This window comes from Podarcis filfolensis, assembly GCF_964270895.1.
Source record: "Podarcis filfolensis genome assembly, chromosome: 12".
Taxonomy (NCBI): domain Eukaryota; kingdom Metazoa; phylum Chordata; class Lepidosauria; order Squamata; family Lacertidae; genus Podarcis; species Podarcis filfolensis.
Window position 1 is genome coordinate 8164353 of NC_139614.1, and position 16666 is coordinate 8181018.

The following is a 16666-nucleotide window of genomic DNA, read 5'->3' on the forward strand; positions in this document are numbered from 1 at the left end:
GAAGTTATCAGAAAACCGATTCACAAGTGAGCTGAAGAGAGAAACAAAGAGTTAAGGGACTAATGTGGGACTGACAAGACCATGGAAAAGGATGCTGTCAAAATGATATTTAAGATAAATGAGCTTCCTCTACTTGCCCCTTTAATATGAGCCTAATCCTTTTAAAACCAGGATATCTGCAACCAGTTACAGTAGATGCAGTAGGTTCTTACATCTGAAGGTCAAACAAATCCCAAGCAGCTGAATTTCTTATATATATATATATATATATATATATATATATATATATATATATACACATAACTTATAACAACAACTCCCCAGTGAAAAATAAAAAGGAAATAGCAGCTGATCAAGGATGCATTTTCTAAAAATCTAAATGCTACAGATGGGCCATAAATGAACTATATTTTGGAAGATAAATCTCAGTTTTTTGGGTTTTTTAAAGTAACACTAATTATAGGCAGAGGAATAGGAGATTGCAGTGCTTGAATGAATGACACAGTGATCCTATGCTGTTGCCTTTTTCCTGTATAAATCAGTCTTCAGTTATGGCCAAAATGACTATACATATTAGAAATAAGATGAGGGTTGTTTATGTGTTCGTGTAGAAAACCACCTCCTTCCCTAGAAGATAAATGAAGGCAACTGCGTGGAGCGTAGAAAAGAACATCCCTTTCCATACGGAGACCACAAATCTTCCTAATTGCACCTTTGAATCTGTTAAATAAAAACCCTTAAATCTCTCCTAAGGAGTAAATGCCTGACCAAATGGAATGAGAGCATCTAAGACAGGAAATCAGGCCTGTTTGTACAAAACAGACATGCCCCAAATTACACGGTGGCATGTCCAACTTGGAAAAGAGACCTTTTTGGAATTACCACAACAAGGATTACGGATTGACCAGAAGTTATGTGTTGTGCATGTGGATGTCATATTGCTATAACATTTCAGGCCAAGTCTTTCTTTATCAGTTTTCTAAGACCTGGTCTACACAATGCAGCAGGATGAGGCAGCAGAATAGACTGTACCGCTTCAGATTATTTGCAGGCAGGTTTTCATCACATGGAATGGGATATTTGCAACTGGTATGGCCCACTTTTAATATAAAGTGGTACAGTCCATCCTACTTCATTCTGCAGCTTGGTGTACACATACCCTCCAACATTTTTTCAATTAAAATAGGAACGTCCTATTCCATGATTATATATATATATATACACATAAACACACAGAGACACATATACACATCCCGTCCATCTGACTGGGGTGCCCCAGTCACTCTGGGCGGCTTCCAACATATATAAAAACATAAAAAACATTAAACATAAGAAGCACTTCCCTATATAGGACTGCCTTCAGTTGTATTCTAAAGGCTCCTTGGCTCAGAGGGTCGCAAAAATCCATACCCTCCAATGGAAATAGGGGCGCCCTAAGGAAAAGAGGGGTGTGGTAGAGGGACGCGGGTGGCGCTGTGGGTTAAACCATAGAGCCTAGGACTTGCCAATCAGAAGGTTGGCGGTTCGAATCCCTGCAACGGGGTGAGCTCCCATTGCTCGGTCCCTGCTCCTGCCAACCTAGCAGTTCGAAATCACGTCAAAAGTGCAAGTAGATAAATAGGTACCACTCCGGCAGGAAGGTAAACAGCGTTTCCATGCACTGCTCTGGTTCGCCAGAAGCAGCTTAGTCATGCTGGCCACATGTACACCGGCTCCCTCGGCCAATAAAGCGAGATGAGCACCGCAACCCCAGAGTCAGCCATGACTGGACCTAATGGTCAGGGGTCCCTTTACCTTTAACTTTAAGGAAAAGCAGGACATTCCGGGATCAGAAACAGGAATGGCTTCTGTAAATCTGGGAACTGTCCTTGGGAAATAGGGACACTTGGAGGGTCTGTTGTACATGAATCAGCCACACACTTCTTCAAAAATACCTGCTGAAACATGGGTTGTTGTTTTTTCAGTTGTAGATGCGTCTAATTAAGTCTATCATGCAAAATGCATAGGATTTGAAAAAAAAGCCAAACTATCTCTCAACTGAGCATCATATTTTATTACTGTGAAGCTGCGTGGAAGTTTAACCCATTTCTGCCCACTTCTAATAACTCAGCAGCCTAATGATTCTGCACCATAACTACATAGTTTTCAAACAGATTTAGTGTCACCTCTGTTAGGCAGATGTGAGCCATATGAAAGACAGTATCTAAAATGGGATAGCAAAACAGATGCAACTCTTGAAGTTGAATGGCCAAGCATTCAACATTCGGGCTCTAGTACATGCAGCAGTTGTACAAATGGGGGAATTTTGCTAGGGCAGCTTTTTAACCTTCTTGCAACATGACATGTTATCAACATCATTATAAAAAGTATCAGTTCTAATCTTAAGAGGCTGACCACTCATTTTAAAATTTGAAGATAACATTTAGCATGTAATAAAAATACTTTGTTCTCAAACACAATCCTATATAGCTCTGTCCAAAGATAAATCCCACAGAGTTTGATTGGACTTACTCCCAAGTAAGCAGGTTTGGAATTGCAATGTCAATGTAGAGCACAATAGCATATGTTTTGACTGATTACAAGGATTACCTATTCTCATAATCCGCCTGCATTTAAAAATTTAATGCATTTTTAAAATCAAATAACTGAATCCACTCTAGGCTGCTATAACTTGAACCATTTACCACCAGGCAATAGCTTTTATTGGAAGCTTTTTCATCACAGAAGGCTCAAAGGTGATACTGTGTTACATGGCCAGACTTAAGCCTAGTTCTTATTGAAGTGGGAACCTGGGGGCAGGGGTGATGGAAACTCCTTCACAGAATAACAGTCCTACTCGTGAGAAGACTAGGCAAGAGCAACATCTGGCTTTTGTTAGGAAAAGCGCCCACCTGCACTCTGAAGCCACAGGCTTATCACTTTCACGAGAACGTTAATGTTTGGTTACTTGTTCATGATTGCTTTGAGACAAGAATCCTCCATGAGCTGATAACTGACTGGTTTTTTTATCCTGTGGAAACCACAAAGCAACTACTTCCAATGACTGGCCAAACAATGGCTCAGTTCCTCACCTGGGCTACTGGTCCACTTTCCTTGCACTCCAGGTCTTTCCCATCATGATCCCATCATGATCCCATCTCTCTCTCACACACACACCCTTCTCGAGATAGCTCCTTTACCCATAACCAAATTCCACTTAAAGGTAAAGGGTAAAGGTACCCCTGACCATTAGGTCCAGTTGTGACCGACTCCGGGGTTGTGGCGCTCATCTCACTTTATTGGCCGAGGGAGCTAGCCTACAGATTCCGGGTCATGTGGCCAGCATGACTAAGCCACTTCTGGAGAACCAGAGCGGCGCACGGAAATGCCGTTTACCTTTCCGCCGGAGCGGTACCTATTTATCTACTTGCACTTTGACGTGCTTTCGAACTGCTAGGTTGGCAGGAGCAGGGACCGAGCAACGGGAGCTCACCCCGTCGCAGGGATTCAAACCGCCGACCTTCTGATCGCCAAGTCCTAGGCTCTGGTTTAACTCACAGCACCACCCACGTCCCTTGACAGTTCCTCTACCCTCAACCAAATTCCACTTACCCTCAACCAAATTCCACTTGCCTTCAGATTTGACTTGAAAGACACTACGGTAAATGTCCCATGGAGCATCTAACATACTGCTCATCATCTCTGTTACAGGCTTTTGCAATATGACAATTTTGGATTCTTTCCGGAGCAGGAACTCAGTCATTGGCACATATGGTCTGAAACACTGCCTTGGTATGCCACTTCTCCAATGAGAAAACTGGCCCTAACCAAGTATTCCATCTCTCTTTTGGGTAACCTACTGAGAGTCCACCAAAGGAAAAAGTATAGCACCCTATCACATTTCCAAAAACAGCCCAAACTGCTCTGAGTACATTTCACTTTCCCCTTACGAAACTGCTGGGGATAGAGAGTCTTAGGGAAGGAGAGTCTGAGAATACTTTATTTTTCAAATGTTTGCATCTAGGGGAAAAAGAGAGGAGCATTTCCCCCCTTGCTGGCACAAGCCACAAAGATCACGGCAGTACCATCAATGCTTCAGGCACTGAAATAAAACAGCAGGATTGCTGTTAGGGCACTGGGCACCTCTGGGAAGAAGTCATTGGCCAATGGCTAACCATGGTTTGTGTACCAGGAACCCCCAACAGGCTTGCTCACTTCTCCTCCTCACTCACACTCTTTCTCTCTTCTCTGTTCATCGTTATAAACATAAGAGTCCAATCCACTGCTCAATGCAGCGTCAGCAAAGCATGATGCTACACCATCCCTGACAATGCGTATCCAGCCTCTGAATTCCACTAGGCAGGAACCCAACTTAGCCCTCAGTCAAGGAAGGTTGCTAATTCAGAACCCAAATTCTAGACCAGAGGTAGGCAACTTTATCCAAGGATGGGCAGGTCAACGGTCTGTCCATCAGAGGATGGGCCAGAGCGTGCGCGCGCGCGCGTGCTCTTCCGGGTCAGAGGAGCGCCCGTGTGCATGCGCACATGCTATTTCTGATGCTCCTCTGACCCAGGAGTGCACCGGAAATAGCATGTGCGCATGCGCATGGGCAGTGGCGTAGCGTGGGTTGTCAGCACCCGGGGCAAGGCAAGTAATTTGCGCCCCCTAACCCTGAGTGAGCCAGGTAGGGGCAGAGAGCTGCGAGTGCGAGCGCGCCCCCCCCAGATGTTGTACCCGGTGCGGCCAGCCCCTCCTGCACCCCTCACGCTACGCCACTGCGCATGGGCACTTCTCCATCCCACACACATGAGCACACGCTATTTCCAGAGCACATCTGGGTCGGAGAAGCACCTGTGCGCATGCACACAAGCACCATCAACCCAGAAGTTGGTTCCCGCACAGCGCCGGTAAGAACGGGGGCGTTGGGTGGGTGGGGGACGGCAAGGGTTGCCATGGGCTGGTTAGTCAAGCCTTGTGGGCCACTACTGGCCCATGGGCCTTAGGTTGCCGACCCCTGTTCTAGACAAAGCAGTACTTATAGCCAGGACATAACTAATATAATAATAATAATAATAATAATAATAATAATAATAATAATAATAGCGGCTAAAATTCCAGTTAAATGTTAAGTCTGACTCTGCAACTCTTACAATTGATATCCTGGGTGACTTCAATAAGCAAATCAGGACTGGGAACATCTTAACATGTTCTTAACAAGAGGACAGTTTGCTTTTCAGAACCTGTTCCTACCAAATTGTCTAAATGAGCTAGCAAATGAAAGAGGACAATTACTGAGCAGTCCCTGTCATTAAGGCATATTGATATAGAACATGTAATTGGGTGAGGCCCATTTCCAATATATATAATTATCATACGGTTGGGATTTCAGTTCAGGGTGTCATTTATCAAACTGCCACTCTTAAAAGCAAGCAAAACTCTCTGGTGTGAAAGATGCAGCTCCTTTCTAATAAAAACCGATAAACTTCTAGGTCTGGTTACAAAGAAAATAAGCCCAGAGGTCAATGCCTCCTGTTGCTGCAGAAAAAGGAGAAAGAATGAGGCTATTAAAAGCTGTCTGTTGTTAATGACCTACAGAGGTCATTAACATTAGGCTCTTTCATTAGAACACAAGCCTGACTTCAAAAGAGTCTAGGATCCCAATTTGCTTGGAAAGGTATCACTGATTTCAGTGAAACTTCCTTCCACAAGACAGTGTCCTGTTGTTTTGAGTAATAACATACTCCAATTGTTAACTACAAAACCAAAGTGTGCAAAGAAGACCAGGAGAACAGCGGAGAAAATCCTTCAAATTAACTCAGCATTCTTTGCTTAACATTTTTTCATTTCTTTGGGTTTATTTTCAAAGGACTCACCCCACTACACCCACCCACCCTCCAAATGTTCTTCTGTTCAAATTGACCATAGGCTGGATGGAGAAAAAGCTAGTCACTTAGATTCTATAAAAATCAATTACTAATTTGAATCCTATTGATTTCAGTGGAACCTAAGTTGGACTTGGTTTGTATCCAGATCCACTACTATACACTTCTGATACACATTCAAAATGTGTTCTTCCTATACAGTTGTACCTGGAGGTCGAACGGAATCCGTTCTGGAAGTCCGTTCGACTTCCAAAACCAAAGCGCAGCTTCTGATTGGCTGCAGGAAGCTCCTGTAGCCAATCAGAAGCCATAGAATCCTCATTGAACATTCGGCTTCCAAAAGAACATTCAAAAACCAGAAACTCACTTCCAGGTTTCGATCGTTCAGCAGCCAATTTGTTCGGGAGCCAAGGCTTTCAAGATCCAAGGTACAACTGTATATTGATCAGTACAGTAGCAACCATCCAAGAGTATAGAAGCATTCTAAATAAAGTGTTTTTTGTGGGGGAGAGGGGGAAATTTCTTTATTTATGAAATATCCACTGACAACTAACCTTGCAGAACATTTGCCACACAGATGGCCATTTCTAAAATAGCAATGCTAGGGCAACTAACCAAATGATGCAAGGTTAATAAGCAGGCGCACTTGAAAGAACACCTCAAAGAATCCTCTCTATAATGAGGACTAATTGTCCCTTAAGCCTATGGAAAGCAATCTTTCAGCCTCTGGCCAAGGCACTGATGCTGGCTGGCTACAGAGCAGTGTGGAAAAAAATAGCTCAATAAATGAAGTCTTTTAAATATCAACGTGCCCTTTCTCACCCCAGTGAAGAGGAACAGGGGGTTTGCCCAGAAATCCCATTAACATGGCTCATGAAATTTCAGAGTCTAAAGGAAATGAGAGCCAGCAACAATAACACTTGCATGGAAAGTAAATGCTACTCTAATAATTACTGAGCCGGGGCATATTTCGTCCTTTAAATCTTACCATTAGATATTCAGTGTCCATGCACCTAATATACATTTTCGGGAGTTTACATAAGCCATTTGAAACAAAGAGCCCGTTATTGTCCTCACTTCTCGTAGCTACAATAACCAGATGAAAGCATATTACATTTAATCTACTAAGCAGCGCTTAGCAGGCACATGAAAAAACAAACCGAGATGCATGGCAGGTTACTGCATATCAGGAGGGCTATCCGAGGGAGATTATAAACCTGGCAGCCAGGGTGGTCTTGATTCTGAGGTTTACCTCTGCTGAGAATGAATTTCAGGTGGCAATATGGGGGAAAGATGGCCCTCTCCTGCTGGATCGTGTTCATTAACAGAGCAGCTGCTAAAAGTATCCAAGCGAGCTGCTTTTTTCAGGGGAAACGTGCTTTACATAGGACCACTAAACACAATGCCATTATGATGTTGTTGTTGAGGTGGACAGGTCTGCTTGTCTCTAGGGATGCGCTTGTGCAGCAAAAGAAATATGTTGACTGTTTTTTGTTGACTGTTTTTATGTTTTTATGTGTTTGAATGTTGAAAATCAATAAAAAACTTGGAAAAAAAGAAATATGTAAAGTGGGACATGGAAGACACAGCATACCTTCACTGATGGGTGGGACCTGCCATAGCTCTAAAGAATCAAGGGAACTTGGAGTCACTTGAAATCACTAAGAGTCAAAGGGGCAATGCGAGCTGCAGATTTGTATCCTTAGTTATCTCACTCAGCTAATGCCTCCTTGCAGCTGAAAAGCAGGGGAGGTTAGCTGAATGAAATAATTAAGAGATAGTAAAGCTTCTCTCCCTCCCCCATTTCTCAATACGTCATCAAACTTTGGGAGGTTTAATTTAGGTTTTACATTTTGTAAATTGTATAATTTTAGTAAAGGCCAGTCGTGTCCGACTCTAGGGTTGTGCGCCCATCTCACTCTAGATGCCGGGAGCCAGCGCTGTCCGCAGACACTTCTGGGTCACATGGCCAGCGTGACAAGCTGCATCTGGCGAGCCAGCGCAGCACATGGAAACGCCGTTTACCTTCCTGCTAGTAAGCGGTCCCTATTTATCTACTTGCACCCGGGGGTACTTTCGAACTGCTAGGTTGGCAGGCGCTGGGACCGAACAACGGGAGCGCACCCCGCCGCGGGGATTCGAACCGCCGACCTGACGATCGGGAAGTCCTAGGCGCTGAGGTTTTACCCACAGCGCCACCCGGATGACAAAAAGAGGGGTGTGTAAGTCTGCTCCCAGACTTTGGAACTCCCTTCCTAGACTGTTTTATTTTGGGAACTGCTTTTTTTTTTTAAAAAGGCTTTCAATAATGCTGTGCTGTTTTTAATATCCCAACACAAGAAGAAAGCTAAAAGCATCTGGGCAATCAAGTGAGAATTCTTTTCGCTCTCGCGATCAAACCAGTGACTGCAAGAATATTAAGAACAGAAAGAAGCTGCAGAAAGCTTCTTCTGCACAGAAGCTTTTATTTGTAAAATAGCTTAATAAAGATAAATAGGAGAGCCAAGCTCCCTTGATTTTACACCCCTAGGACAAATGAAAGCAGTTAAAACTCCGCTAATCTCCATGGTCTGAAACCTAAAATAAATTAACTTATAGAAGTTAAAACAAAAAAAAATTTTTTCTTTCCAGTAGCACCTTAAAGACCAACTAAGTTAGTTCTTGGTATGAGCTTTCGTGTGCATGCACACTTCGTCAGATACACTTATAGAAGTTAACAAAAGGAAAGTTCCTTCTCTTCTCTCCTTGAGGAACCCCCGAAAAGCCTGGACCCCCCCCAAAGAAAAACCTCTCTGGGGGTTCAGGAGGACCCTACTGAGGAATATGGGACAGGGTGTGGGGAGGTGTTGTGAGAGGAGAGAACAGAAAACCTTCTTTCCATGAAGCGGGGGGTCAGAGGTGACTGCGGGGTGTAGGATGAGATGAGAAACTTTCCTTCCATTTACTTCCATAGTTTATCTTGAAGACCAAGCTCATGACTTCAGATTAACAAAAATACAGCATTGCCTGTCCCCAAGGCTGACCGGCTATTCCTACTTTTTGCCACATTTTGATGAAGAAGAGCTCTCTGGAGAAGTTGAAGGCAACGTTCGTGTCATAGGCATCGTCCCCAATGTTGGAGATGGTGATGTTCAGGGAAACGTTCTTCACGGCTCCCAAAGCCAGATAGGGAGCCCTATCATCCACACTGTGAACAGAAACGACAACAGGTTAACCCTTTGCTACTCCTTCCCATCTTTTCTCAATTCACAGTAGAGAAACGTGACATCTCACTTAAAAAAACGCAAGCCAAAAGAGTTCTCCTGTTATAGGGAGACAAGAATGAGGTGTCTGGCTCACCTCCTAGTCAGTCACTGTGTGGCCAGGCCAAAAGCATTACTTGAGACCACAATGCAAATCAGAGATCATATTTCAGCCACCATCAGTGCTTGCTGCAGTTACTGCGCACTGAAATGAATGAGAAAAATGGATTGGCCCCACGTGCACCACACTGAGCTCACTTGAGGAAGAGGGTTGGATAGTATTGCATACAAACTGAACATTAACCTAAAAACACTGTAACTGCAAGAAAGAAAGCAAAAGAGACTAGAATACATATGTTGTCAATAAAGCAACGTAAGCCATTGTAGACATGATATGCCATTTCACATCACTGCATCCTCTACAGCAGCAGCAGCAGCAGCTTGCTTGACTGAGTCAATCATAAGGAGGCTGTGAATATCTGGGATTATCGTGGAGTCTGTAGGAACAAAAAGCAGTAACTGAAAGCACAAGTTGATGCACTGCTGGACCTCTTGCAGAGAGGTCATGTAGGCAAAAGTGAGTGCTTGGAGATGATGCCTTCTTTGCAGTTCTCTAAATCGGCATCAGAGCCAGGTTTTCTCAACCTTGGATCCCCAGATGTAATTGGAATACAACTCCCATCCAGTGGTGTCTCAAAGGGGGGCGGGGGGCAGTCCACCTGGGGTGCCGTGTCTGGGGGGGACAAGAAGGCACCCCATGGGGTGCTCACCCCACCGCCCCTGGGTGCGGCGGCACGAACGGCCATTGCGCCACTGCAGCCACATGTGGAGAATCCTCCGTTCGCATCTGCAGCCACGAGCAGAGGATTCCGCCACTGTCCGTATGGCGCTTGAGTGGCGCCGACAGCAAACTTGCTATGTACAACGCATGCGTGGTGTCACATGCATGCGCTGTATGTAGTGACACTGCACATGCGCCCTACATAGCGATGCCACGAATGCGTCATACGTAGCAACGCCATGCATGTGCCACAAGTAGTGGTGCAACGCATGCGCAGCCGGCGGTTTGCCCCACCCCGGTTGTCGGTTAGCCTTCGTTCGCCCCTGCTCCCATCATCCCTGCTGAGAAGGGCCAGCAATCAGCGATGATGGGAGCTGTAGTCCAAACATATCTGGGGACTCAAGGTTGATAAAGGATGCATTAGACTGATCCCAGAAGGCACAGTGGAAGATAATTGAAGCTCAGAAGCAGCAGGCAGCGAAAGGGTTAAGTACACTCCAAATCACCCTCTTGGTGCTTTTGGTGGGTTTTAACATTTCTAACATTTCATTCATTCATGGAACAGATGTAGTCCTTCCATCAAAAATTGATTTCAAGGCTACTGATAATAACACAGCTATTAGAAATGCATCCCTCATGTTTCTGTTACATGAGCATCAGTAGTGGCACATGTGGTGAGGAAGAGCCACAGAGCCATCCTTGTGATATTGGCATTGATGCTGGGCTGCAGTAGTGCACCACCACTAATCCAGTTCTCCCACCGCTGCAGCCGCACACCCCCAACCTCACTGCCAGCCCAGTCCCATCAAATTAAGTGCCAGCCCCACCACATGTCAATCAGTCTCCTTCCTTGGCATGCAGAGGATACAAAAGTACATAAATCAAAACATAAAATTGGCGCCTGTTCATAAAAGGAGATACTTTAAGAGGAAACATAATCAGGTTAAAAAGTGCCTTTCAAGTCTTGCAGCGACGTAGTTTAATGGCATCTCTCAGAAATGTTGCTACATTCTCCGTAATGTCGCACCTATGACCGTTCAGTACAAAGGAAACCCTGGAGAAGTCGGGGCAATTTAACCTTTCTTTCAGCATGGAGTTTAAATATTTATCGTGGATTTTTGCATAAAATGGGCAGTAAATAGAACACGTGCAATGGTTCTGACCTGTTTTGTACTGCCAGGACAATGCCTTTCTGAATATGGAATGCACTGCTACAGGTGCCTAAGAGTTTGACCAAGAAGACCCTGAGGTTGTAGACATGAGGTTGTAGCCTGAGGTTGTAGCCCCAAAGATTGCAAGACTATAACTCCCATCAACCCCAACCTTCTGGCTCAGAATGATGGGATCTGCAGTTCAACAGCATCAGGGGGAGAGGCTACCCCTGACTTTAAAAAATATTATTCCGGTTTAAAAGCGTTCGAACTATATATACAATAAACTACTGATCGCCATACATACAGGGAATACAGGGAAGCACAGAATTTTTCACCAAGTTAACAATGAATAAGGATCACGGGTCACTATCTGCAGCTGCTGGTTATCTCGTAGAGTAAAATATATGAAAAATAGGGAAATGTTTTAAGTGGTCATTAAGTACAGCATGTATTCCACCCTTGAGGAGAGGGGGGGGAGTGGGATTCTTTGGAAAGCACGAACTAAATGTCTGAACTGAAGGAACTGCCATCAGATTCATAGCTTTAGGGTACTTTATTGAAAACCTCATTGGTTTGAGTCTGACAGAGGATTTCTAATCCCCATCACAACAGCAACAGGAGACTCAGCTTAGGCTTCCTTTCAAGACAGCAGTTTCCTGAGTCATTAAATCTCAGGACATCTGGAATGAATCAGGTACACTTTCAGTAAGAACTGGATTAAGAAAAAGAATCTCTCCATCGGCAAGGGAATTCCTGAGCCCTGTTTGCTTATCCGGGGCATGATGTCATTGGGTATGGATTGCCTGCAGTGATGTATGAACTGCACTGCCAATGTGGTGCCATCCTGCCTTAGCATCTGCAGTTCATTAAACAGGAAGGGCTGCCGTCATCAAAATGTGTTGATTGAACTGAATTGTTCAAGAAACAACATGACCCATGCTTCATTGAGACACAGACAAACAGACAGGCACACACACTGTTCTTAAGGAATTGAAGATGTAAGCAAAACAGTAAATGAAAGAGGGATATCGGTTTTATTTTATTAACTGATTAGCATTTATGTGGGCAGCCTAGTTCCTATCAAGGGGGGAGGCTGGTTCCCATGGCCACTGAACTCCTTAGCCAGACTTATTTTAAGTCTGGATTGCTCTGTGCACATGTGAATATTGTCTAGATTATCTCTGCTTAGAAGAGGTTTCGCTCAAGAATTTGACTGTCAAAGCATTCCAGTGGGGCTTATATTCCGGTGGGCCTTAGGCTCTTCAAAACAGTGCTTTAGACCGTGATAAAATCTGTGCTTACAAAATCAAGTTATATAATAGCACAGGGAAAAGGCAAGGAAATTTGTTGTCTGCAGATTCTTCGGTTTATCTAGGGCAAAACTTAAGCAGATGACTGCACAAGTACACAAAATCTCTACATATAAATAACATGGCGAATCAACATGAATTAGCATGTACTCAAGAACACACAGTAGCTGGAACACTTGAGGTAGCTGTTATTCGTGCTCCAGTATAACCAGTAAGTTAAATCAGGGCTGGGGAAACTGGTTTTGACTGGAATCCAGAAGTGGCCAACCCTTCACAAGCAATTTTGCTTTAAAAAGCATGTAACAGGACAGAGCAGCATGAATGGGGATGGAACCAACCTGTGATCAGAAGGGATTATTTTCTTCCTCAGGGGCTGATCTCAATACTGACTTCTTTGTTTGGGGGCTTTCTCTCGTGCTTTTTATGGGAATCAAAGTGCCTCTCCTCTTTGTTCCTTGCTTGTCCAGGTAACAAAAACCCATTCCCTCACCCCACAACATCCTTTCAACAGCCCCACAAAAATGCAGAGAGGGCAGACTTTCAAAGGGAACAATAATAATCGAGAAATTCTGTCCTCTGGTTCAGTTCAACTATAATGTGGATCTCTTCTTTCTTAAGAAACGAAACAAAATCCACTACTGCTAGTCAACTGTAAGGTTAAAAACTGTAAAATCTAATATGCTATGGCAGTTTCTGCCTAGGGCTTATTCACAAGGCCACAATAATCGTTTAGGGTGTCATCTGGCTCAATTCTTGTTAATGGGCTTTTGCCGTTAACTTGAAAGAAAAACTTCCCATTAAGTCAATGGAATGTGGCCACACCCTTGATAACTAAATTGGTGGTGTGCAAGACCTATCACAGATCAGCTGTCATCAAGAGAATTGCCTTGGCAAGTGAAAAGACTAGCTGCCAATGGACACCGGGTTATCCATTCCTACTAACTATCTATGCCTACTACCTACTACCTACTAACTATGCCTACAGACACATTTTGTTACATGACTCTTTAGCTATCTCAAAACAGAATTCGTTCTCTCTCTCTCTCTCATTGGCAATTAGAAATCTAAGAAAAACCCACTCTGGTTTGTCTCCATGCTAATTAAGAGCATTTATATATAGCTGTATATTTCAAAGCGTTTTCCCTTCCACTTCTTTTTTTCGTCTGGGAGACTCATCACCCAAAGAAAAGAAACAAAACAAAAAAAAAGACCACACCAACTCAAATCGAACTCATTTGCTTTGTGCACAGCAGGATTTCCTTGTGGGGTTTTCTGTGGCTTTGATTCATATCATTTGTAGTAATTTCTGTAGCAGTACACTGGGTGGTTCCAACAACCCTAACTGTTTATCAGGCAGATGTTCAATGTAAGATGTACTTCAAATGTGTATTAAGACAAAGCCAAGTTCCTCTATTTGATTTTTTTGCCGCCAAAATACACTACAGGACCCTGCCCTTGCTGGAGACCCATAGAGGTGAAATAAAGTGCTCGCCTCCTTTTCTTCCCTTTGGCAGATGACTGTATCATTGAAATGGCGACAAGATTGCACTGGCCTATTTATTCTGAATGTTTGTAAGCAATGCCAATAAAGGTTTGATGATGATGATGAGACAGACTAATGTAATATATGTATAAGTTGTTAGTGCAAGAAAGCCTGGCAATATTCATCCCTTGAGATATATTCTAATGTTCCTTGTAACTTCCAATAACATTTCAATACCTCTACTGGCATAACAAAATGGATTAAGTGGTTTCAAATTTCTTTACTCTGCTATATACTTTAAATAAAAATAAATCTAAGGTCGTAGAAACATATGATAACAGTGTTATGTACTGAAGTTCTCACCCTGGGCCAGCAGGGGGATACTGTAGATAGTTATGCAAATGAAGGATCGGAAGTGACGTTCAGTGATTGGCTAGTTACAGAAAATTGTTACTGTTGCATTCTAGTGGAGCTCTATATAAGCAGGCTGACTGAGCTCCTCAGTTCAGTTCTGTTCCAGCTTCCAAATAAAGAGCTGCTTTGGAGAAATCGCTGTGTCGTCTGCTATGTCTACCCACTATTCAACAATCGGCATCATGCAAATCTTTAGCTTCTTTTGATTCTTAGCTTTCACCTTTAAAAATGCCAGCTCCTAGGCCTTGCAGTTGCAAAGGATATGAATAACAATATGCCAACAATGTGTGATAAAATATAAGCAGCTGTAGAATCCATGGGTAAGAGAGTTAAGTTGACTAGAAGAGTTAAAAGGGAGGACCCTGAAAACTCACATGCTTAATGCTAGTGACAGAATTCAACTTTTGGGAGCAAATAAATTTGATTTTAAAACAACAACTGCAAAGCACTCAAAGCCCTAAGAACAGGGTCTCAGAAGTGCCTGTTAACTGTAAAACTGTTATCACATTGCTCCATCGTGTTTTCAGTCCCACTTGTGGACATTCTTGATACCATATTGGCTCCTGTGCATCTTTTTGTATTAGGTTTGCAAATAAATAGTGCTGCTGACCGGACTTGTAGCTGTTGCTTGCTTAAGGAGAAATTTTCAGGACAGGAGACAGTCTTAATAGCAGCCAGAACACAGTTAAGAATGGTCAAAGCATTTCAAGTACATTATCTTTGAAAGAGTAGTGGGGAATCTCTTGGAGCACTCCCTGAGAATAAGATTTTCAGAAATATAATTTACAGGTTTTCTCTCCCCACTCCAAAACTTCTAAGTTTCGGTAGGTTTGGAAAGTGCAAGTAGGAGATAAACTGGCAAAGAAGATGCTCCAGGATTTTGCTGCTATTCTAAATCTAACCTGATCCCAGGGAAAGCTTGCACAACTTATGAACCAGCAATCCAAACATAACTGTGCTTGACCAGTACTGGGGGTTGCAAAATGCTTGATAAGCCTTCTACATTTTTGCAGTCCTGAGCGGGCTAATGAGTTCATTAAGCGTTTTATGGCTAAAATTGTGCTTGCACACAAAAGCAATTGTAGCAAGTCTGCCACCTATTTTCTGCCTCTCGAGGAACACACTTTTTGATAGATCACATTCTGCATTGTTCATCACATATGGTAATAATTCAACCATTTGGTGGCATGGCTCAAGGCTATAAAATGAATGGGCCCTGGGGAAGATGGTACAATTCCTAGTACATGCATAACTGCCATACTGTCCCTGCAATATAAAGTTTGCCAAAGAGAGCATTTAAACTCCAGAAACAGTAAATCCAGGCCCATTTGATATTGCACAGGCTGAAAATTTGTGATGAAAGCCAGAACACCATAAATGCACAGTTGTGTTTGGCTTTTTGTAATATAAATCTGACTCAGTAGATTTGATTTTAAGCATCTGCATAAGCTTCGCTTACTAACCTTGCATACAGTCAACTTATATGAAATTTGAAATTGGGATTCTTAAAGGTCACCTGGTGAGCTGAAATGGAAGAACTGCTGTTGGAGAATTTTTCTTTTGCGCTTATACATTTCTTGGCTAAAAATACCTGGCTTGGGTATAGTTCTTTTCTTGACATAAATCACTTGCTACTGTGCAACAAATTCTTTATTGCAACCAACAGTAAAGTTTATGAGCTTGTATTCCAAGATTGCCATCTCTACTGGAGTGGAGAACAGCTTTAACTTTTTTATCATTTCCTTTTCCTCATATGGGCATCTGAATGGGTTGTGAGTTTTGTTTCTGGGTAGAGATGGGCAAAACCAACCCATCTCAATTCAGAAATGGTCTCTCCACACACACCCATACCTGAAAAAATGGTTTAGAGGCACAGATTATAATTTCCTGCATACTTTACTTAGAAAACTAAAAAGCCCCAGGCACACACCTCAGGCAAAAACCAATACTCCATTAAGGAAAAGCCTTGCAGGGCCTTTTTTATATGAAAATCAAGAGGTCTCTCTGACCTGTTTCTCCCTTCCCAGGGTAAGGATTTCCACCCCTCAAGGAAGGAAGCAGGCTGGTGGAAAATGAAACCCATTTAAAAATCTGAATAACTTAAAGGGGGTTGGACCCAGTTCAAAAATGGACCAGGCTTTTTGAGCAAAGTCCCACACTATCCCGTCTACCAGGTCCAGAGTCAGCTCCTGGCATCTTGCAGTAGCTCAGGACCCAGTAGCTCAGGATCAGGAGCAATACTTGCCCCAGATCCCCAACAGCAGGAACTAATGGACATCATTTTAATTTCCTTCAGTGCCCTGGAGTGAAACTAGCTCAAGCATGCTGGGGCACTGTGGGAAATGAAAATGGCTACACCCAGCCATCCTTGGAGACCAGGGCCAGATTTACGTATAAGGTAAACAAGCTATAGCTTAGGGC

The 16666-nt window shown here is 43.3% G+C and overlaps 1 protein-coding gene across 1 annotated transcript in view; it reads right to left on the bottom strand.

Annotated features, from left to right (window-relative positions):
- Positions 1 to 16666, bottom strand: part of ITGA9 (integrin subunit alpha 9) — a 245911-nt gene that overhangs the window by 72845 nt on the left and 156400 nt on the right. The window contains exon 18 of the mRNA XM_083577706.1: positions 8898 to 9048. Coding sequence (XP_083433832.1) covers positions 8898 to 9048 — 151 coding nt within the window. The remainder of the gene's footprint in view (positions 1 to 8897; positions 9049 to 16666) is intronic.